This window comes from Anas acuta, chromosome 2 (assembly GCF_963932015.1).
Source record: "Anas acuta chromosome 2, bAnaAcu1.1, whole genome shotgun sequence".
Lineage (NCBI taxonomy): Eukaryota > Metazoa > Chordata > Aves > Anseriformes > Anatidae > Anas > Anas acuta.
In genome coordinates, this window is record NC_088980.1 from 139440568 (window position 1) to 139466327 (window position 25760).

Genomic DNA, 25760 nt, shown 5'->3' on the forward strand with positions numbered 1-25760 from the left:
AGAAAGAGTAACATCTGAGAGTGTTCCCTTCACTTTCACAAACAAAAGTAGCCTGACCCCACACGATACAGAAAGGATATGACTTCATTCCAACAACACATACTTTAAGCACATCAGTATTCCCATGGAAATCCATCAGTCTACTCAGATTCTTAAAGTTAAACATGTCCTTAAGTGTTGTGCAGGGCTCAGGCCAGCACTTCATTAATCCTACAATAAGGAAACAACATTTAAATCCTACACACACACTCATTGTCTGGTGAAAACCTTTTTTTTTTTTTTTTTTTTTTGGCTTGAAAATGTGAGTTATAGATACAAAAGGGACTACGCCTTATTCACTCTCAGTGAAGTGGCCCATACTGAAAATTTGGCGCTTAATGATAATGGTGTGCAAAAGAGCAACAGCCTTGCACAGCATGTGGGACCATCTGGGCCATAAGCTGGTATGCAGCAATGCCAAAGCTTTGCAGCTTGATATACTATCTCACCTTTGAACACTTCAAAGCAAAATATTAGCATGGAAAATTACTGCAAGATGAATTAACATTAATATCATTACACAGATGGGGAAATTGAGGAAAAGGTTATATGTTTTGCTTCAGTGGTTTTGTGAAAAGGCAAAAATGGAAAAACAATGAGAAATCCATTCTTGAACTGTAAGATTACCCTGTTCTCCAGGTACAGAAAAACAAAAGGCTTTTACTATGCATATGCTGTTTATTGTTTTTATCCAACACTGTCAATAAAAATAAAAACTGATTCACATACTAAAGTGAACTTTAATTAGAAAATCAACTTCTTTGAGACTTGGCTATATTTGTAAAAAAAAGTTAGTGCTGGCTATGCAGTAGGTGACACTCTTCCCTGTGACGTGGCATTGAATGAGGTCCTCAGCAAGGCAAACAACAACAGTGAACTCTCGATGGTGCTATTTTTTAGATAAGACATAAAACTGAGGCCTTCATGATTTGTGTTAATTAAAGATTTCACAGTACTTTTCTGTAAGCAGATGGCATTAGCATTAGTGGCCAAAGTCCAGCTTGAATAATTACTTGGGGCTGGAGCCAAAGCCTCGAGGAGTTAAAGCAAAGCCTCTCACTAATTTCAGGGCACTTTAAATTAAATCCATTCTTTCTAGCCTGAAATTCTCTAATACTGTTGTTTCAACTGCAGACATGAATTTCTCTTGTCTAAAAATGTATTTAGTTGTGCAGGGGCAGAGTCTTCATTTCCTTCAGTCTTAAAAGTACTTACATTTTAATATCTGTAATATACGTAGAAAGACCATGTTACCTCTTTTTTACCTCATTTTACCATTACATACACATTGCAAAAAAATTGGAAATAACTACTTAAGAGTCTCTCAGGGATACTGAAATTTGAAATTGTTTTTTTTTTTTTTTTTTTTTAATTGAAAGTTAGACAAAAAAATCATGATTATCTCCCAAAGCTAGTATCAACTGACTTTTAAATCAGGTAAGATTTTAATTTCAGATGAATTAGAAGTAGATTTGAAAAATGATATTCTAAGGAGATTCGTATCTAGATAACATATGTAGAAATACAACTTTTTATTTTGCTTAGAGACTAGAAATAAATAAAAAAAGTAAATAAATAAATAAATAAATAGCCTGCTGTTTTAATCAGAGAGGAAAGTGACAAGGACAGATAAATGCCCTGTATATGCCCAGATCCTTCTGTCCTCCCAGTATCAGCCAGCTGAAATACCTGATGTATTTCACACAGCAGTTGTAGTAATTTCCCAATAACCTTCTTTTACAGCAGTGGGTGAAGCAGTGTAGCCAGGAGAAGATGACTTTCTATGGGTGCCTGTCATCCCTCCCTCAAAAGTTGGTGACCTTACTGGAAGGAAAGCTCAGTCCCTTGTGAAGCTGCTGCTACACTGTTACAGATTGTAGCACAGTATATTTAGCATGATCAGCATAAAGTTCAGTTTTCCTTAATATATCAGACTGTAATTTGCAAGAACAACCCAAAGGTATCAGAAAATTAATACCCAGGAATGTTACTGGTAATGTTCTTCCATAGTAGAATATGTTTTTTCTAAGGTTTGATATTGTTTTTCTAACTTAATATTCCATACAGTTTCCAGTCAGTTTCCAAACCACTTCTCCCTATCATTCAGGACTTTTTTTTTTTTTTTTTTTTTTTTTTTTGACATTATGACATTACATAGACCTTGAATCCATTATACATCAAGTGAAGTTCCTGAATGTTGCACTGGCTGACATATGGTAAATGTGTAAATAAACATTAAAGGAGTAGTAAGACTAAGTAAGTAGTAAGTAGGAAGCTGTTTTAAAACAAAACATGTAGCCATTAAATCTCTTTGTACTACTTAAACATCTTAATTGACTTTCCAGTTTTCTAATATTAGTTTAGCTTTTTTCAGATACAATGCTTACACCAAAGTTTTATGTATCTGAAGAAAACGATACGTCTATGTCAAGCACAATAATATCACCATTTTTTAAACCTCAATGCTTAGCCAAAATCTGGAGCCCTGGAGGACTTTTTTGTTTGCCTTTTCTGGATGAATAAACTGGAGATGAAGTAAGTCATGCTCCTTTAAAGCAATGATGCCTATATGTAGAAACCTGCTTTCCTGAACATAAGAAGAATTAACAAGAGAAATACATTTCTTCCCTTGCACATTCAGAAGACTTCTGCTTAATTTTTAGTCCAATAGTTTTCTTCCAGGCTACACTAACTATGTTTCCCTACCTGCTGAATTATTTATTTCAGTTATCAGTCCTTTGGTTGCATTTGCTTTTCTCTAAGGCCCTGGATGATGAATCAAGCCCAGGCAATACAGCAGGTACCATCTGTAAATGCCCAGAGCTCTACCAGATGACTGCTCCCATGTAGGTACAACAGCCCTGGCAGCGTGGCTGCTCTGCGGCATAACAGAAGAACAGGAACCCAAATTGATGGGGTTTGTGCTAACCCAGGAGCTGTGAACTGCCAGGGCTGAGCAGATTTTTTACTACTTTTACTAAATGGGCATTAAAATTCGGTAGGAAGCTGGGGTTGGCACCTGAGGCTGGAGCCTCTTCATTTCTCTTGGAAAGGCTTACTGAAGCTTGCAAGTGAGAGAGAGAGCTGTGACACATAATGCCCTCTTCCCAAAATGATAGCCAGAGAAGTCCCATCACTGGTTGTTAGCTCTGATTTCATGCCTGATAATAAGTCACCAACTAACTAGGAATTATTTAGTAATCTAAAGTCATCCACTAGGAACACAAAACATTTTTTTTTCTAGCTATATGAAATTTATCTAATCTGATCTCTACCAGAAAAAAAGTATTTCAAAATTATTATTTTTTTAATTTCTGATTATTGTTAAGAAAATGAAGTTGATATTTCACCACTTTCAAGTCTGTCAGATATTTAATGAAAGAACATTGTGGTTTGTCTGTAAGAAATAAGGAATATCACACTGCAGTTCATTATGTTGACTGAATCAATAAAAACATGTTCATATTACTAAATTATTTAAAGACTGAACTGCCATATTTATGAAATCAGTTGAGTCTTATGTCTTCTAGCGATACTGCCAGTAAATGAAAGGCAGCTGTTGTTTTTTTTTCATTATGGTGACTTAGAGAGATATGCAGAGATTTCTGTAGTGTCTTAGTTAATTATTATATGTTAATAATTTTAATGTTTTATTTACATAAATCTAATTTTCTTATAGGACTCAATAGTCACTATACATACCAAAAGACACTTAAAAAAAATAAAATTCTTGTGCTTTTGAAGCTTAGAAAGAGAAGTCTTTCTCCAACATCTTATTGGCAAGTATAACTAATCCAAATTTTAGCTGCTGTATCAGAAGTATCTGAGGTGAAAATTTCTGTCCCCAGATGAAGAGCTTCTAAAAATGAAAAAAGGTGTGTTTGTAAACTGATGTCTTTTTACCTACAGCTGCAGCATTCCAGATCAGGGTCATTCAAGGACTACAAAATGGCAGTTTCTGTCTGTAACCAGACTGCAGACCAAGTTTGCCTTAATCTTGTCATGGTTCCAGACATGTGGTGAGGAATGCTACACTTCTGTAAGATATCCCATATCTCTGACCTCTTTTCCAGCCATTTGGGTGCAGCTGCTCTGTACCACCACAGTTCCAGTTACAATGGCAAATAATGCCTGGCTTGCAAAGCATCAAATCAGGAGCAGTTTGCTAATGCTATCAGAAGGATGTCAGTCAAATATCCCCAGTGTGGAAGCCTGGAACATGGCCCACACGTATATATGTTCCCAGAGTTAGCAGCAGGAGCCACAAACAGGGCTGACAGAGAAAGGGTGAAGATTATTTTTGTTTTGAGGAGGAAAAATATGGACAGTTAAAGTCACTCAGTTTTTGCTGATTTACAGCCAGAGGTATAGTGTAGTCTGTTGTTTCAGTGGCCTAGTCTATCATACACCATCCTCTGCTTGAGAACAAACATTAAACTGCAACCTAATCACTGGTAGTGATGTCCAACTATCCTCTGAAACAGACAACCCTGTGATAATACAGCTTACAGTTCTGCAGTCTATTGCAAATGTTCCATGCACCAGAGGGAAATGCATGAAGCTGGAGGTGCTTAAACTCAGATTTGCTCTTCAGGTGTTGCCTACAAACTAAAATGAGAGCATGCTTGTGTCCTTGTCAAAAAGGATTTGAAAAGTGCATTTTCTAGAGTCTAGTCTATTCAGATACATAACATATACTATGTTTTATCCTCCTAAAACTATTTCTGGATTGTTAAAGCTGCTGATGTTACCCTATCTGGACAATGTGAAAAAAAAAAATAAATAATATATATATATATATTAGAAAACTTAGGTTCCTCTTCTCCTAAATTAAAAATACTGCAGTTATTTATATAGATAGAACATCAGGAGTTTATATTTCTTTTTATGCATTCAGCTAGCTAAGTAAAAGTTTAAAAGCAAATTTACACGTACAAAGTACCCAGTATAAATTATTATAGAGAAAGACATACTACAACCATCTGCTACAAAACTTACTCAAAGGTCTATATTGTACCATATTAACACAAGTCTGAGTATCATCATCATAAAAAAAAAAAATAATAATAATTAATAAGTTTCTTCTGGTTGTCTGGGAGTCCAGCAGTCTTTTCCAACAAGTCATCTTGTGTGCATGCTTGTGTGCACACATCTGTTTATTGGGGAGTTGGGAGAAAGTTTAGGACTGGAGTTTGGATATATACGTTCCTTCCAGTGAAATATTCATTCATTCACCAAAGTGCTTTTCAAAGTAATATTTCTTTGTGAGATTGCTCTGAATCTGGAAAAAGAGTTGGCCAAAGGAATATTGGAGAAAAAAAAAAAAAAGTTCATGTTGACATACTGGAATAAAGTATTTCTGTTCTGGGAACTAGACTATACAGATTTTCATGACTAAGGGAAGAAAAAAATCACATTCCACTGCTTGAAGCTCTTTCTTTTTAATTTGCGTCCACCCTAAAGCTATTGCTACAAAATCAAGTTTATAGATTATAAATTTGTGGATTATATATAGTTTATAAAACTGTTCTGTCCAGGCTCCTAATAATGGCAGATGAGTTGTGAGAGTTGCTGTGCTAGCATTGTAGATCCAACCTACCCATTACCCTGTCTCCAGCAAGAGGCCCTAAAAGTCATGGAGCTTCCTCACCAGCCTGCCCCCAGGCCTGGCCAGCCCAGCCAGCTCTGTTTCTTTCAGCAGAAGAGAACTCAACAAGGGAGCCTTTGCGCATTGTTCCCATGTGCACAGAGGACATCACTGAGCTCCACCATCTCTTGGATTCTTCCAGGGATCTGTGGATTTTGTTGGGGTGACATCCATGGTGCCCCTTTCCAGTTCCTTCCCTGGATATTTTTGATCTTTTAACCCTGTGGCCTTCTGTTTTCTTATTATAATTACCTTTTAATTACCTGCAATACCTATTACATACCCTTATAATTACCCATTTTCTCCTTATTTTCAATTTCCTTTAGGTCTTTCCCTCTCCAGGAAGGCCTTAAGGTTTTGCAAGGGCTAATCCAACACCTAGCCCCAAAAGGAGACTTCAGTAAGAATAGATGACTGGGGAAGAGGATAAAAGCAGGAAAGCATTTCCAGGAATTACAGCATAGGATCATCCTCTGGCAGATATAATATCTCTATATTTAATGAACTTCAGATGAATTTTCTTCCATGAATTTCAACACCTATCATTTCTATATTTTCCTTCATTCTTCTTACTGCCTGAAGCAGCTCTAATATACTTATTGGACTCCATATCCTTCATCATCTTTTTTTTTTTTTTTCAGCTTTTTTTTTTTTTTTTGAGACATAGGGTCCAACAGTTTACACAGCATTTTATCACATTACGAAATATACAGTAGTACATTTTTTTTTTTCTGATTTCCTTTCTGTTTCTTCTTAGTAACTTACACAATACTATTTTCATTTCAACCATTAACAGGCAAGAAGCACATCCTGTGTTTTTCACTCAAGATTTACTCGGGAGTTTACCTTGAATTTACATGGCAATTTAAGCTGGGAGAAAGCAGAACTATAGAACTCCTTCCTCAGGCTCACACATCTGCTGAATAATTAGGTTGGGAAATGCTGGCCTTAGTGTAAGTTTTCAGAGTTTATGACAGTATAAGTAAACATCTTCTTTTATGTCTAAAGGAGATTATTACCCAGAATCAAAAAGCAGGATGTCATTTAAAGATGTGGTGTTGCTCTTCCTGTGCTGTTGGTTGTAGACTGTCTCCATAGCCATGGAGTGAATCAACTTAGACAAGATCTGGCAGAATGTTTGCTTTTTGTTTGTTTGTTTATTTGTTGTGGTGGCGTCGGGGTTTCCAGAAAATCCAAGGGGGTTGTTTGTTTGATTTTGTTCACAGAATCATCTAAGTTGGAATAGACCTCCAAGACCACCTAGTATAACCTCTGACCTAACACTAACAAGTCCTTCACTAAACCATATCACTAAGCTTTACATCTAAATGTATTTTAAAGACCTCCAGGGATGGTGACTCAACCACTTCCCTGGGCAGCCCATTCCAATGCCTAACAACCCTTTCGGTAAAGTGTTGTATTATTTTATTTTATTATTTTATTTTATTTTAAAACAGGCGTATAATTCCGTTGGAAAAGCTCAATTAATTTGACTTATCCTGTGAGCCTACAATCACTAAATTGGAAGGATAAGTGGAAGTATTTTGTTTCCGAGGAGCAACAACAGAAGTAAAAATAGCCTTCTTGCCAGCAGTCCCTAGCACCTCATACATACCACTTATTGTATGTGGGAGGTGCAAATGATTGCATGAACCTCTTTTAATACAACAGAGCAAAACTACCAGGCCATGCTGAAATGCATCAAGCAGGGCTAAGTAGATTCTGCCAGCATAGGAACTAGTGCAGTCTCAGATTCATTAGGAATGCTAAGGTTCATTATATACAAGAATTTCAGATCCACTTCTTTTGGGGGGGATGGGGGGAGGGCAAAGAGAAAAGGTGTAGCAAATTAGTTGCATCACATTAACATTTACAGAAAAGTTTTAGCAACTAATGGAATATTATATTTCTCTTTTTCCCCCCTCTAAGAGTCTGAAGTAAGAAAGGCAAATAATAGCAGCGCAAGAGCACTCAAGCTATCCAAGTACTTATTAAATAAATCACTTAAAGCAGAATTTCCCTCCTGTAGTGCTGCAGGAATTGACTAAGTCTTGGAAAATTATGTTAACATAGTGAGCTTTCACCCTCTCCTGGGCATAATTATTTACTACCTAATAAATTATCAACAGTTATCAAGTTTGTTTCCCAATAAATCCAGCCTTAGTGACTGGTAACAACAATAATACTTCGATTCAATGTGCATTTGAAAGGCATCGCTTAGGAATACCATAAAGTGGTCCTCATTAGTGAGCTGAAATAGAATGCCTTATGGCCCATTTACAAAGAGATAAAGACGCTTAATTATCCAGCTGCAATATAGTTCCTTAATAGTTTCTGCTTGAGACAGCAATTTTGTGAGTATCCAGCCATTCACTGAGAGATGAGAACTAAAGAAGTCTTTCACAAACTGCTACAAGAGAGATTAAGCCACTGGCTTTGTTTAATATCTCTAGTGTCCATATTTCTTTAATTGATTTATATTTCTCCACACAGGCACCCTAATGTGCATTTAGTGTTTCCAGCTGAATCATGGTATTCTTAAAAAGAAATTTTTCATTAACAAGCCATTTGGTTGACACCAGCAGTGTTGTTGGCTGGTTCACATATGCTGATATCCCCTCTAGTATCTTTTGTGTAAGTGAGTAATACAATTTTCATGAAGACGAGTGAAGGGGGATTTAGGGACTGAGATATGCAGTAGGAATGAGAGTAGGTAAGTGATTTCAATATTAGCAATCAAAAACTGAAATGCAAAAACATATACACAAAGTGTTATTTTTTTTCAGCAGTAATAAATACTGATTTCTTACTGTCACCATCAGCAACCTAATAGGGATGAAATACAGGAATCCCAAATCTGTTTTGAAGAGTTCAAATATTTTCCCGCTGGCAGAAATTTTAAATGATGTATATTTAAATTAACTTATTTAAATATTGTATCTCTGTTAAACCACAGTCTGACTTGATTGTTACTTTACCATATTTTATTACATAGCGTAAATTGAAAATAAAGTTATGCTTGCCTGAACAATATATAAAAAATAAAATTAAATTAAATTAAAATAAATAAATAAAATAAAATAAAAATTAATAAATAAAATAAAACAAAACATTATGACTTCGGATATAATTGTTTTTTTAGTTTTAGAAAACAGCAATTATAAAATTAATTTGTCCCAATGTAGACACTGATCATATACATAGCAGCACTTCTTTAAAGGCAATAGAGAGAAAAAGGCACTTTGAGTTGCAATTCACCTCAACCTAAGACAATACATTTGAAAAAAAAGTCCTTTGCTGACTCTAGAGGAAGTCTAGACCAGATCTCTACATCTACACTGTTAATGTTAGGTGAGTCAGGGGAAACTGATTCCTTAAAACTATTAAGCTTTCTGGGCATCTGAAAAATGTGTATGAACACAGAAAGTCTCCAAGGGGAACGGGAAGTCTGTAGCACATGAAAAACAAAAACAAAAACAAAAAAGCACTGCTGATGTGTATGTTTAACGGAACACTTACACAACTGTACAAAGGCAGCCCAGCCTCCAGCTGCAGTACTGCAGTGCTTCTATCATGTACTCAGCTAGATTCAGCTACAGCAAGGTTAAGGGGGACACCTCTTCCATGCCACTAAGTGCAAAATTAAGACTCAGTATTTCTCCCCAGATTTCACAATACATATTTCACAAATAGAGGCAATTCAAAAAGTGGCATGCATCTATAATAGTGACAAGAGCTTTGTGAATTATGGGCAGAATTTTTTTCTTATAATAATCTTCTTCTATTTTTAGAGTAGAATAGAACAGTTCAGTTAGAAAGGATCTTCAGAGATCATGCAGTCCAACTGCCTGATCACTTCAGGGCTAACTAAAAGTTAAAGCATATCAACGAAGGCATCTCCAAAAGACTCTTAAACACTGACAGGCATGGGGCCACTCTAGGAAGCCTGTCCCAGTGTTTGAGTACCCTCACAGTAAAAATATTTTTCTCTACTTCCAGTCTGAACCTCCCCTAGTGCAGCTTTGTGCTGTTCCATTGCGTCCTGTCATCAATTACCAGGTCTGGCACCTTCCTCGCCACTTCCCCTCCTCAGGAAGTTGTAGAAGCTAAATGTATTTCTGCTATTGCTTTCAGATGTCTTTAAAACATACTATCACTTGCCCATAGAATTTCTAATGCAGGAAGAAGTAGAGGGAAACTGAGCAGATGCATATTTCTGTATTCTTGGACAAACATATCGTCAACCTTAGCTGTAGCTATCTGTCTTGTCACCTTTGAGAAACAAGGTAGGGCTTAATGACAAAATTAGGTAACTGTGTTCAGATTCAGGTGTGGTTGCTCCAACTTTGTCAAGCCTGTTTAACTGTGTTTTTAATTCATAAAGTCATAGAATCATAGAATGGTTTGGGTTGGAAGGGACCTTTAAGATCATCTAGTTCCAACCACCCTGCCGTGGGCAGGGACACTTCCCACAAGACCAGTTTGCTCAAAGCCCCATCCAACCTGGCCTTGAACACTTCCAGGGATGGGACATTCACAGCTCTTCACTGGCAACCTGTGCCTGTGCCTAGTTCTTTCCTATATCTAATCTAAATCTACCCTCTTTTCATTTAAAGCCATTCCCCCTTGGCCTGCCGTTCCAATCCCTGACAAAGAGTCCCTGACAAACAGTGCAGGAAAGGCACTAGAAGGCCGTTATAAGGTCTCCCCAGAGCCTTCTCTTCTCCAGGCTGAATAATGCCAACAATCTCAGCCCATAGGAGGCTCCAGCCCCCTCATCATCCTTGTGGCCCTCCTCTGGACTCATTTTAATACTTCTGTGTCCTAGTGCTGGGGGCCACATAGCTGAATGCAGGGCTCCAGGTGGGGTCTCACAAGAGCAGAGTAGAGGGAAGAATTACCTCCCTCACCCTGCTTCTATTGATGCAGCCCAAGATACGATTGGCTTTCTGTGCTGCAGATACATTATTAATTAGTATTAAGGAAAAATAAAATGATTCAAAATTCACAGTGTCATATTTTTTTTTATTGCATTGCGGTATGTTATAATACCCTGGTAATACAAAATTTAAACTATCTGAAGTGACTGATATGCCATATTCAAGGTTCCTGCCTGGTGAGTTATGCTGCATCATGCTGGAAAATAAAAACAAACAAACAAAACCAACAATGTTAAGGATGAAGTACAAAAAGCAGACAAGTGCTTAAGGAATGAAAAGAGATTGCTAGAGAAATGGTTACCTCAGAATATATCCCAAATGAATACCAGTATTATTTTCTCTGTGCACATAAAACAAAGAACTTTACATGTAATTTTCTACACTATCATCTAATGTGTTAAATAGTCTAGTTATTGTATTCCAATATATAAATGAATCAGTATAATACAGAAAATTTGCTTTGCTGAACACAGTTCAAATATTAAGATTTAAAATATTATTTCAGAACACCTGAATCTGTAATTCTATCTTGGGATTCTGACTAGGATTTTTTTTCCCTCTCTCTCTGTTTTTAAAATACTGGCTTGTATTATATAAAATGTCTTTGAAGTCTTGCTAATGAAGTAGACCAGCATCTCTGCTGGGGTAATTTTCCTAATGTCAATGGAGTTTCCCCTGTGTCTGTAACCTTCAGGTCATTCCTTTGATGTTCTCATTCTATTCTCACTCTGTTCATTTCAGCATAAATTTTAACGTTATAACAACCATATTCTAAGAAATGGAATAAACTACTTACAGTATAATGTCTTGAGTAAATTAATTGCTATGTCTTTTTAAAGTATGTATTCCATGAATACATTTTTTGAACATATGTAGAATTTTCTAAAATATGAAAGCTACCCATAACCCAGGAGATTTGAACCTTTTTAGAAATGTCAGACTTACTAACAAAGTTATTTACTTCATGAACTCAACAGGCACTTCTGGGGAGGTAAATTCCTAGCATATATGTGTATTATTTTGAGAACTAAGCTTAGCTTCTTGTTTGCATTCAGGAGGAAGCTAATGCTTCATTTCTCTCCTACTAGGAGGTCACAAAACCAGACATTCATGACAAAAATTTTTGTATTGTTCCATTACTCTGCTGAAGTATACAAGTTTAAACCAAACGTTTTTAACAAGCTATGTTATTATGCAATCTGACAGACAATACAAAACAACCTGTGAGAAGGACAGTAAGTGTATGATTAAATGTATTTCCCCACTGAAATTTTAAATTTCCTTATGCTGTGGGTAGGAGCACTGGGGCAACTCTCTTAAGTTATGCAAATGCATATTAACACAGTGGACATGCTATATCAAGTTTCTTCTACTGGACAAAAAAAAAAAAAAAAAAAAAAGTATTTGAAAATACATGTGACTTTAGCCTGAGTGCATTTTGTGACCCTTGGCTTTAAACATAATTTCCCACTGGACCAATGAAATTTCTGAATTACTTAGTTTGAACTTGTGTATGATTCTTTGATGATGATCTTATCTGTTGCTTAAAACAATTTGTAGTGCATTCCTTGCAATTTTTTGAGTCATATTTTTATGACTGTCTAAGCAGCACTATATACACTTTTCACAAGTAATTTTTCTGATGTGGAAGCTTAGAAAGTCTGTCATGTACTATTTACTTTTACTATTATTTGATGATGACAGCAATATGCCAAAGTCAATAGAAATTTTATTTTTCATATTTTGAAGTACTTCATGTAATACTAGTTATTAGTGAGGGAAATGTCAATTTGATTGGAGTTCTTAAAATTCTAGACCTTGACATGCAATCCCAAACATAGTATTTTCATCCAGAGAACTGCACAATCTCAGAATGAATAGAAACAAGGAGGCTATTGATGAGCAAATGTTTAGTTTACCCATTCATGTTTACAAGACTAAAATGGTTTATGCATTTTCAGACAAATACTCCTCAAAGCAGTATGAGGAATGAACAGTTTTAAGAAAATAATCACAAAATTTAGATGACTTTTGAATAGAATGTAGTCTCTATACTACTCTTGTTATCTTCTATAGGTAAAGAACTTCTGCAACCTTGGAGGTTGACATTATATCTGTGGTTATTAATTAAGCCTTCAACTCAACATTTCTATTTCTTTATTCTTCTGCTGTGGAGAAGTAAATATTTCAGGCATTTGTCTATATTTTAATTTTCAGATTGCTTAATTTCTAAAATGTTTAGTTTTCTAACATACCAAACAATTGTTTCAATGGGAAGGCTAGTGTCTGAAAATGCATCTTTTTTTAAGAGATTCTATTTTAGAAATTTATTGACAGCCTGTCAAGATTGTTGTCCCTGCCTAAAAAGTACATAAACAATGTGACATATCTGTTTAGCCATAGACACATGGCAAAATGGAGAGAAGTGAGTCCCCATGGTATGCTGAATATGTTTGACGCTCTGTAGGCTTTGTGACTTTTAAGAGTTTCTATTTTTATGGATTGCACGCAACTGAAATACTAGAATCACTCACAATAGAAGAGAGGTGGGTGATATTTTGGAAACTGAACTCACAAAAAATTCATGTTTGACAGGTGGCCCCTATCTCAAAATCAGTCTGTTCCAAAACTGACACTGAAAGTAGGATCCGGATTTTGTCTTTTGGTCAATCTACATTTTTAAATTTTATCCTCTGTCTTTTAATTATTTTTTTAATTATTATTATTATTTTTCTCTCTTCCTCATTTGCCTTTATGTACTTCAGAAATCCTCCTAACATTTTTCTAGCCATGGTTGATGTACCAAAGTAGATTATACTGTAGGGTTGTCATCCAGCAGTAGGGACTATGTTTCAGCTTCTCAGAGTTTAAAACTAAACTAAAGCAGTTTCTGGTCAGCCTTGTATCTCCACACTGGTAAGCTAAATTCATCACAGACTTCTAGCAGGTAGAATTCTAAAAGTGTTTCTACTTATTTAAATTAATATAAAAATAGATCTTATGATACAATGATGTCATTACTGGAATAAATTTATCTCACATTTTGTAATGAAAAAACAATGATTATCACCAGCTCAATTTCAAAAGTCATTCAGCTCTATCATTATTTAATAATAATAATTAAAAAGAAAATCAGTTCCATGTATTGGGAAAGTCTGAATACTATGACTTATGCAAAGGAGAACATAATTTTGTTGTCTGTGACTTTTATCTAGGGTGAGATTTTTAGGTTTCTTGATACTGATAATGGTTTTTAAAGTATATACACATACAAGTAAAATATACAGACCTCCACTTTTATGGTTGAAAATCCAACAAAGGTACTTAAAGACATTCACAAAATACTGCTGGGTTTAGCCACATTTTACAATTCCTCTCAGCTCCTGTTTTCATCCTTGGTAAGTTACTCATCTTTGACAATCTGTCTTTTTAGACTTGATGCCTTGCTTAGGCCACAATTCCTTTCAAAGATGAGTGTCACCAATTAAAAACCTGAAGATTTTAACGCTTTAACAAAAGCCCATCTTTCATGGGTTCTTCTGCTTTTTAATAATTCAAAAATGTTCATCAGTCACAATGATGTCTAGAAACCAATAGTTTAAGTATTATCTTTTATCAATGGAAAATCTCAGTGTTATTGGCTGTCTCTCTTTTCTCTAGCATTAGTTATTTTGTATGTTTATATAACAGCATCCTACATACTTTCTTTCTCATCCAATAGTTCTGTTTTTTACGTCTCTCTCTCCTCATAAGGAAATCGTTCCAGGTCTCTAATTATTTCCATTATCCTATTCTTTTCTGGACAATTTCCATTTCTGCTATATCCCTTATGAAATTAAATGACCAATATTTAACACAATGTAAGACAGAAGTGGTGTCACTGATTTATGTATCACATTTTGCTGTCCTCTATCTCCCAATAAATACCAATTCTTACAGATTATTTGATGTGTTGAACATTAGAGCACATGTAAAGACTTGTGCAAGATTAAACTTCATATTTTTTCTGAGAATCCAGAGTAGCTTCAGTTGTATTTCCCACGCAGATTCTTCCATTCTCAACATATACTTGCTGGTAGTAATTTTTATTACAATGCTTTATTATTTTGCCTTCATTGTCCTGTACTCCAAGATAATATTATTTGAACTTAGGCTGCCTGATTTCTTCTTCAGCTGTGGATGGGCTTGCCAAAAATATTGGTTAGCTTGACTTAGGTAGGAAGTGGAAACTTTTCTGCAAATATTTCTCTTTAAATTTTATCATAAAAGTATCCAAGGAAAATTCTGACCATGGTAATTCACAAATTGTAATGGAGTCCAAAATCAAGAGTTCGAATTAGGCAAATAAAATTATATTTAGGCATTTACCCATGCTAAGTATTTTGACTTCCACTGTTCCTCAGAAATAAAAACACTAATGACAATTCAGGTTTTCAACCACTTGAATTTGGAGCCACAAACACAATTTTAAAACTTTAAAACTTCTGAAATCCTCATTCAAAATCTTTATAAGAAGTAGCTGAGGAAACTAATTTTAGGAAAAATGTTTATTTTTATTTTTTATATATATTTTTTTCATTTGAATCAAATTCCAAATAATTGGAAAATCTTTTTCTAGCTTTAAAAAGAACTCGCAGTATATCTCTGTATGAAAATAATATATCTTTCATACTGATATTAATTTTAAAATACTCCTGAGCTCTATTAGAACACCCTGAACAGAACATTGCCAGGTTTCTTTGCCAAAAGACCGCAAAACATAATAAAGGATTTGCATTGCATCACTATGTTTCTCTACTGATATGAGAACAGCCCTACTATGAAGGATTTTATTTACTTCAGAATGCTGGGGAACTGTATAATAGAATAAGCAGAAGGGAATATTTAGAATGGACATCAGGAGAAAAAAAAGGAGAAAAAAAAAACGGAAAAAAAAAAACAAAAAACACACAACAACGCAGTCTATCAACATGGGTCCATACATGAAACACTTCCAAAGGACGGAGATGTAATCCCCGTCACTGGAACTCTTCAGATTTAAGCCACACAAGTTGCATGGGAATATACAGTAGAGAGCAAACCCACACTGACTTTAGCTAAATAGTGTGAATGATAAAATATGTCCTTATGTCTTTTAAAACAAATAATGAATAACAATGCAGGTGAAAAGTATTATTATATTTTTAAAATTTTAAAATCATTAATAGCACTTAGAGCTCTAACATTACAATGAGCAAATGTGCTTCATGGAGTGCTTGGTAAGGTTTTACATAGACCTCTGTCATCCACACTCCCTGAATGACTGGCATAACTTATATGTTTATGGTTTCTCTCCATGTTTATTCTGTATCTTCTGTTAGAAGGGTTTTGATGGCCTCTTCCCAGATGTATCTACGTTTTTTTCCTTGACTTTCTTTTCTATTTTTAACCCACTACATGGCATATCAGGCACAGCATTTAATACCCTTTTAGCTGTTAATCTTAGCCTTTCCTCTTATATTCTCCCTTACACCTCTTCTTCTCTCTATTTTATTTAACTTTGTTAACTTTGCCCTGTTTTTTTTTTTTTTTTCTTTTGTAGGTATTGAATTGTTTTTTGTTTTCTGTTTGTTTGTTTGTTTGTTCAGTGTCCTGTTTCCATCCCTCACAGTAATCTCCATTCATCATTTATCCCCTTCTTCCATTTCCTTTAGTCCTGATGAACGGAATGTCTTTCCTGAGACAATAAGAAATGTCTTTTTCATTTGAAAACTAAAATCCTACACGAATTTATTTCTCAGTGTCTATAAGAAATGTGTTTACTAACAAAAGGAGACTTGAGGAGAATTGTCCTAGATGACTCGTCAACCCATTCTTTCAAAAGATGTTATTTCTAACATGTGTTTTTAGTGTGCCTTACATACTCAGAAACAAACCAACAAAATCAAGCAAGGCAGAAGGAAGAAATATGATCCCTTATTTAAAAAAAAAAAAAAAAAACTAATTCAATAGAACAAATTTATTTTTTGAATGGCTACAGCATCATATATGCCTGCATCCGAGTACACAAAGTTCAAAACACATATACATGTATAGAATTTTAGGTTACTTTCCTTCATTTAGCACCCTTTTCTCTTAAGTGACTATAAAGGAAGTTTAGAGTAAATTAGATATAGAAACCTATGAATTTAACACCCATAGTTGGTCAGATTACTCCCAGCAGGAGGCAGATGCTCAGAGGAACAAATCAGTATTGCTAATGTGAAGCCAATGCAATTGTGGCTAACATCAGCTAAGTCCATGGTATACTCAATGATATTAAATTTAGAAAAACAAATATGAATGTTAGCAAAAGGGTTGGCCTCAGCACTGTCTGAATCTTATTTGATTTGTGGATTCTCGTCAGATTTGTGCATTCTCAGTTATAATCATAGAATCATAGAAGTATTTTGGTTGCAGAAGACCCATACAATGATCAAGGCTAGCCATCATATAACACTACCAAGCACACCAATAAAAATGTGCCTAAATGCCACAACCACACGTCTCTTAAGTACCTCCATGTCCTTTCCTTTTTGGAATAAGCTCATTTAGTTCTACCATTCTAAAAATACGGCCCTAGAGAAGAAATTTTCTAGTATGTGTAATGCTTTATAATTCAGCTTTCTTACCTCCTTCCTTGGAACAGAGGGTGATTAGTGTATGAACTGTATCCATCAATTCAATCTGCTGCTTCTGCAGGACACTGTTATTTGTTGTTGCCTTGTTCAACTGTTTCTCTAGTTCCTGGATTATGTAGCTTTGTCGAGTGATCAAATTTTGTAGATTCTCTTTTTCCTCCTTCAAAGTATCCAGCTCCTCTTTATGCCTTTCCTCCATTTCTAAAATTTTGTGCTCAAATAAACTAAAATGAAATAAAACAATTAGCCGATATTATTTCATGCCAACATATTTATTAATACAGAAAAAAAATGATACTTTATTTTCACCATAGAATTCAGTACATAAATTATTCATTCTAAAAATGTCACTTCTACTAATTCAGCCCATTGACTTTCTCCATCAAGCAGACAAATATTACTGATCTCTAAATTTAAGATGTTTGCATATACTAGTACTTAGAACAATGTGCATGGAGTTATACTCATCCAAGTGCATGAGCATATGACCAGTAACGCATTAGTATATAACAAGTTAATGTAGAAAAGCCAAAAGTGGGCAAAGGAAGGAGAAGAACAGGGCATTGAAGAAGACATTAATGGTATTATGGATGGGTCAATAACGTAAAAGATAAATAAAAACATAAACTAAGGAACAGTTTGTGAAGGGCCTTACAACTGAATGGAAGAAGGTAAGTGTTAGGAACTGTGGAATACCGTCAAAGCATATGGAACCCACAATAAAATTACCATTTGATAGGCTGTGTGAAACTGGGAAACGATGGTATACCATGTGAGTGGGATCTGTTTTCACATTTCATAGATAAAATCTGTCAACTGTGAACAATAATTTTTTTCAGGCCAGTGCTTTGACATTGTTGTGGTGAATTGGGTTTACATGGCAAGGTTTGGATAGCCAGAGGACTGTAGGGTTGGCCTCTGTGGGCCAAGCCAGTGAGTGATGCTGGTCAGGCCTCTGGGAGAGCAGATTTAAGAAAGGGGGGAAACAAACAAACAAACAAGCAAACAAACAAGCAAAAAACAAACAAACAAACAAACAAACAAACAAAAAACAACCAACAACAACAACAAAAAAAACACTGCTGTGGAACATCAGCTGGGAGAGTGAGGAGCGAGAAGCAGCCCTGCAGCCCCCAAGGTCAGTGCAGCAGGAGGGCAGGAGGTGCTCCAGGCAGGCAGCAGCAGTTCCCATGCAGCCTGTAGAGAGGCCCCTGGTGGAGCAGGCTGTCCCCCTGCAGCCCATGGGTCCCACATGGAGCAGATCTCCACGCTGCAGCCCACAGAGGAGCCCCCGGTGGAGCAGGTGGACGTGGCCTGGAGGAGGCTGCGGCCCATGGAGAGCCCCCGCAGGAGCAGGCCCCGGGCCAGAGCTGCAGCCCATGGAGAGCAGCCCACGCAGGAGCAGGAGGTCTGGGGGGAGTTGCCACCCGTGGGGGACCCGTGCTGGAGCAGTTTGCTCCTGGGGGATGGACCCCGTGGGACAGAGCCATGTGGGAGCAGTCCTTGAAGAGCTGCTGCCTGTGGGCAGCCCCCACAAGCTCAGCTCGGGAAGGACGGCATCCTGTGGGACGGACCCCATGGGAAGCAGGGGCAGAGAGGGCCTGTGAAGGAGTGGCAGAGGAAAAGTGCTAGAGACTTACCTCATCCCCTATTCCCCTGCTCAGGGGGAAGGAGACAGAATCGTGTGAATGAGGAGGTGTTTTTAATTTGATTTTAGTTTCTCATTGCTCTACTCAGTTCTCAATAAGTAGTAGGTAATAGGTAATAAGTTACATTAATCTCCCTTACACTGAGTTGGTTTTGCCCATGATGGTAACTCCCGAGTGATCTCTCTGTCCTTATCTCAACCCACAAGCTTTTTTCATCCTATTTTCGCCTTCTGAGGAGGGGGAGTGAAAGAACAGCATGGTGGTGCTTAGCTGCCCATCAATATTAAACAACCACAGGTGGGAGCTTAGCAGAAAGATTTTAATAATATTAGTTAAAGAAATAAATTCATCCCCTCTGCTACTTTCTTCTTTAAGTAATTCTACTTTACGTGCCAAAAGAGGTGTTTCTCATGCCCGTAAACCAACTGGTGATTACAAACTTCCCAACAAACCACTTCCTGTCCAAGTTAGTCTTAGATTTTATTTATTTGCACTCTCCCCCACCTTTCTTTTTTTTTTTTTTTTTTTTTTTTTTACTTCTGGATAATAGATCAGTGGCAAAATGCCTGCATAATTTCAGGTCATTTAACCTAACTGAAGAATGTAATAAAATCCATATGGAGTTGTTTCTACTAGATATCACAAAGCCTTAATATGAGCTGTTACAAAAGATAACAATGCAAAGATTAAATTCAGGCCCTGGATTTGCTGTACAAGCTAGAGTAATATTATATATATATATATATATATTTAATTAAGGAAACTAAGCAGCAAATCTCTCTCTGAAATGTTATAAATGTGGGACTTAATTACTTTCATAGATACTGAAGAAAATATACTTTGCAAGATCAACATACCTAATTCTGTGAAAATCACAAGTATCTGAGAAAGAGGGAAGAAAAAAATTAAAGGATGGGAATGGGAAACACTTTTTCTTGTGGTCAGCTTCATTCCCAAATGCAAGGGGAATCGTGATATTTCATTCAAAAGGCTCATTACATAGTAACAAAAGCATAACAAGATTCAGTGGGCTGGAATTTGATGATAGAAGGTCCCAATATAAAACAAAGTTGAGATAATAAAGCAAAGATAATAAATTACTTTAACACTTTATCAGACCTGTGGCTAATTTTTTCATCACTTAAACTCTAACATTAAACACAGTGCCTTTATACTCTGGATCTTTTCTGTGTGTGTGTGTGTATGTGTGTGTGTGTGTGTGTAAGTCTTTGAGCTTTGTTAGACTAATTAGTGCAGTTAGCAGGAATGGATGAAAATGTTCTGATGGAATTATTTTTAGTCATAAAATATTGTTCAACAAAATAAAAAGTTCAATGTGAATTTTATAATTTCAGCATTTTTATGCTGATATATTTTATTTTTTTAGCATTTTCATGGCAAATATTTTTTTTTTTTCTGATACACTATAAGCTATACTAATCAACATTGAATAGGAACAAGGTGGACCCTGGGCACAGTCTGTGATAGAATGGGTGCTAGATGTGGCCACAGCACAGTGTGACATCCTACTTACTTAATATCCTTTTATGACAATGTTATCCATCTAGTGGACAAAGGGAAAGCAGTGGATGTGAGTTTTTTGGACTTCAGTAAAGCTTTTGATACTGTCTTTCACAGTATCCTGGACAAAATCTCCAGCATACAGCTAGATATATACACAATATGATGGGTGAGCAACTGAATGGCAGGGCTCAAAGAGTTGTAGTAAATGGGGTAATAGGGTAATAGTAAATCAGGCTTCTGGACATGCACTAATGGTGTTCCCCAAGGCTCAATTTTAGGACCAGTTCTCTTCAAAGTTTTTATCAATGACCTGGACACAGGAGTTGAGTGTAAACTAAGTTTGTAAATTACACTAAAGTAGGTGGAGCCATTGAGTCTCTTGAGGATAGAAAAGCCTTACAGAGAGATCTTGATAGATTAGAGCACTAGACAACCACCAACCATATTAAATTTATTAAGAACAAGTGCTGGATTGTGCACCTGGGATGCTGTAATCTTGGATGTCTGTACAGACTGGAGGACAAGTCGCTGTGGTGGAATCTGAGAGTTTTGGCTGATGGTAGGCTCAATATGAGTCAACAATGTGTTCTGGTGTCTGAACAGGACAGTATTAAGTGCATCAAGCACAATATAGCTAACCAGTCAAAAGAAATGACTGCCCCACTACACTCAATGTTGGTTTAGCCTCACCTAAAATACTGTGTGCAGTGTGGGGCTCCACATTATAAGAAGAATATAAAACTATTAGCATGTGTACAAAGGAGGGCACCAAAGACTGAAAGGTCTAGAAGGCATGATCAATTTGCTTGTCCAAATTGAAATTATTTCTATATCTGGATGATTTAATGTATAAAACTGTCTTTGACAGCCACAATATGCACGTTGTGTTATTTGTTTCCCACCATAGCCTTCTTAAGACCACAGTAAGTGAACCCATGGTGATGACAGTCTTATTTGTAGCAACACTGGCCATGTCAAGTAAGAAGGAAGAAGCTGACAATGTTTAGAGCTTCCCTGTTTGGTGTCTACAGAGACAGACAGCAAGCAGATGTTTTACAGCTTTAGCAATAATACATCCTAATATTTATGAGTGGTGTGTCAACAACATGTGGTGGAAAGATGGGAGTGTCACAGCACTTGGTTCCTTTACAGTTTTCTATGTAGATTAAAAGTCTTGTTATTATAAACTGCAAAACTAAGCTATTTTAAGGAATGCATACGCATTTGTGCAATGATCTTTTCATATCCACAAATCTACAGCAGATAAGAGTAAGTCCTGAGGATAGGACCACTCCCTATATTCCTGGGAGAAATCTGTAACAACTGCATTTCATTTTGTTTTACTAAGAATCAGTGAGAAACGTTTGCTCAAAGCTCTAATGAACAAAAGCAAAAACTTCACATAGATTGGAGACGTTTGTACTGGCCTGTTCCAAAAGGAAGAAATCCTTAAACAACATGAGAAAAGCTGTTCTTATAGCCTTTGACTATAATGTGGCCAGAATTCTTCATATGTATTATTGTTACATAAACACATATTGTAGCTCATTTAAATAATAAAAAGTTCTAGAAAACTAATTGATACATTTTTAACATGATGAAATCAACTACAGAGATGTTTAGATTTTTTAAATGGCTGTCAGACTACTCTATTTTCTCTGTCTTCTTTCCACATTGAATAATTTCTAACAGCCAAATAACACAAAGAATTAACTTTGCTGATTGATTGTATCAAAATTTTAAAGAGGCATTATGAAGGCAGATTCAAAGTGAAAATATTTCTACTAGTTTTCATTAACGACTGTTGCTGACATAAAAAACTTACAGAAAGCCAAAAGAAGGCTATACCAATTAATCAATCTGTAAACATTGACTAAAATTGTTGTACAACATTCTTTGATAATACTTTCCAGTAAAATGGCATGGACAGTAGTGACTGTCTCTCTTTTACTGCAAATTTACTGCATAATTTTCCTATAGGTTTGAAAGCATTACAGACATAGACAGATGAAGCAGTCATGGGAACTACAATACAATACAAATAAATCACCATTTACTAGAAGAATCGTACACACTCAGAAATACATGTACAGTATTATAATGCAGCCTTCAATTTATGGGGGGCAAAATCAGGCATGTGGGGAACAGAATGAAGTTATGAAAAACAAATGTTAATATGGCTAAATATTATATTATCCATTGGACAATGACTCCTTCCTTGGAGTTATTAACTAGAAGACATTTAAATACAATGAAACAACAACAAATCCCTTTAATTTTCCTCGAAAGTAACCACGTGCCACTAGCTTGTTCAGGCTGGGAATATATTTTCAACAAATGATATCATAGAATCATTAAGGTTGGAAAAGACCTCCAAGATCATCTGGTCCAACCATCACCCTACCACCAATGTCGCCCACTAAACCATGTCTCTAAGCACCATGTTCAACCTTTCCTTAAACACCCCCAGGGATGGTAACTCCACCACCTCCCTGGGCAACCCCTTCCAATGCCTGACTGCTCCTTCTGAGAAGAAATGTCTCCTAATTTCTAACCTACACTTCCCCTGGTATAGTTTGAGGCTGTTCCCTCTAGTCCTATCACTAGTTATCTGTGAGAAGAGGCTGACCCCCAGCTCCTCACACCTTCCTTGCAGGCATGCATTGTAGAGAGCAATAAGGTCTCCCCTGAGCCTCCTCTTCTCCAACACTAAACAACCCCAGTTCCATCAGCCACTCCTCACAGGACTTATGTTCCAGGCCCCTCAACAGCTTTGTAGTCTTTCTCTGGACACGCTCCAGGACCTCAATGTCCTTCTTTAGTGAGGGGCCCAAAATTAAACACAGTACTTGAGGTGTGGCCTCAGCAGAGCTGAGTACAGGGGGACAATCACCTCCGTGGTCCTGCTGGCTACACTATTCCTGATACAAGCCAGGATGCCTTTGGCCTTCTTGGCCACCTGGGCACACTGCCAGCTCATGTTTGGGTGAGCATCAATCAACACCCCCCAATCCTTTTCCTCTGTGCAGTTTTCCAGCTGCTCTGCCCCAGGCCTGTAGGCCTGAGGTTGTTAGCCTTATAGGGTTGTTACAACCCCCCATAGGGGTTGTTACCCCTATGTTGCCTTTATTAGGATATAAGCCAGTGGGATGCTTTGGTGCAACTATGCTGTGTCCACCTGATACAGATAAAGCCCTCTGATAACACTGAAGAAAGCAGAAAGCTAGTACAGAAGTCAAAGAATAACTTCCAGTGAAAACTACTATCATTTTGAAAGGTGATGAAGTAGAGCATGTAGAAAGCAATCTCATAGCTCTCAGGGGAGGAAGGAAGTCTGGTTTAGACAATCTGCCTTATAAGGTACATAGTTTATTCACTAATCCATTCCAGACCATGGCAGTTTAAGATTTTTTTTTTAATCTTTGTTTTCAGAGACTTCAGTTTAGACATGTGGGAACAGGATATAGACCAGATCTTAGAGATGGACATCTTTTGCATTAAAATAATCTTTTAAGAAATCTGGACTTATTAGAAATAGAGATAAAACCATTTACTTTGTTGAGCTCTTCAATAAATAAAGACAAGGAACGTCACATTAGAAAAATTTCTTTGGCTGTACATATATGTTTTTCTTGAATTAAGTATGTATGGGAAGATAAACAGGTAGAGAACTTAAACACATTTGACAACAAGAATGATAATTTTCTCATTAGGATAGCTGCTTTGTAGTTGCTTTTATATGAGTGATTTTTTTCCTTGTACTGTTATGTATTGACTTGGTACTTAAGTAGGTAGTCTTATTGGTTTTAGGACATTTGGAAAATGAAAAAAAAAAAAAGTATCCCCATATTTCTAAAGGCCAGTGAAATATTGGGTTACTGAGACTCACTTTTTGTGATTGAAATCACAAAAGCGAAATGGAAAAAATTGATTTATCTTTTTCAGTATATGCAACATTTGCAAATAAAACTCATATCCTCATCTTTTACACAGTCAAATGGTAATTCATCATTCTTTAGTACACACCTTAGGATACAATTGTTCTTGTACTGACCGTTAGTCTATTTTGATTTTCTGCAAATTCAAGTTAAAACTTATGTTTAAATTTCACTTCTACTTCTTATTGCTGGAAGATCCAGAATTCATTTGACTGAATAAAAAGGAGAAATATAATGTAACAGAAAAGTTTTCACACTTGCATATTGACATAAATGGCACACAGTAAGTTAAATGCAGCTGGGTACACTTTAAAAAAAAAAAAAAAGAAAAAAAGACTCAAGCACTTAAGCAGAGAAATCTTTAAAGAAAAAAATAAAATAGCTTTTAAAAAGCTCTTGTGGGAGAAAAAATGGCAGTGTAAAACACCACCATTTATATTACAGTGGGTGGGAACCCACAAGAATAAATTATTTATGGCATGAGAGCATTCAATAGAAACAAGATACTGGGGCAAATGTTACTCATTCTATGAAATATCTTTCACTTCAGGGGGATAAAAAGAAAAAAAATCGCCACTCTTCTCAGCAGAGGCAGGAAGTAAAGCATTTAAGGCCAAAAATAAATATATTTCTAGACCATAGAACATGCATTGGTCCCCTGTTGATAAGCCATGCTCATTTTATTTCAGGATAATATACAAATTACTGTAGTATATCAACAATCAGTTATTATAATATCTTACATTTCTTTCATCCAAACTCCAGTTCTTTGAAAGTGATTAGGATCTTTATTTTATATGGAGGGAATTTTAGCACAGAAATAGAAATGATCTGCCCAAAGTACACAGTCTGTTTTGATTACTTTTTGGATTATAACAGTTCCTGCACTCATTCCCACCTACTGAAAAGAAAGGCTCTTTGCAAAACGTTTATAGTCCATATAGGCAACATGGATAAAAGGAGTTCTCTAATTTATTAATTTGAAAATGATGTTATACAGAGGGATTTTTATACATATATATATATATATATATAATTTTGTATATCAATTTTATCCATTTAAACTGCAGACAACTACTGAACACCACCATCAGGCAATCTTTAAACGATGTTTACATTTAAGCAAGCTAAAATCATTGGCATATTCATTAACCTATTATCTCTTGTGATCTTAAAGATTTGTCCCACAGTGAAATTGACATATGCATAGTTGATTACAGGATCCTTACAAGACCAAGATTACACAGTTTTTTGTTAGGACTAGATAATGATACATTAAAATATGAATCATCAGCTGCTTTAATCATGACAACGTCCTCTCCCTAATTTTATCAGTCCCAAGGGCACAGATAGCAATGAAACCT

At 36.1% G+C, this 25760-nt stretch overlaps 1 protein-coding gene across 2 annotated transcripts in view; it reads right to left on the reverse strand.

The window, feature by feature from the left end:
- Positions 1-25760, reverse strand: part of ANGPT1 (angiopoietin 1) — a 184945-nt gene that overhangs the window by 71444 nt on the left and 87741 nt on the right. For both annotated transcript variants that reach the window (XM_068672497.1, XM_068672498.1), the window contains one exon: positions 17277-17509. In XM_068672497.1, coding sequence (XP_068528598.1) covers positions 17277-17509 — 233 coding nt within the window. The remainder of the gene's footprint in view (positions 1-17276; positions 17510-25760) is intronic.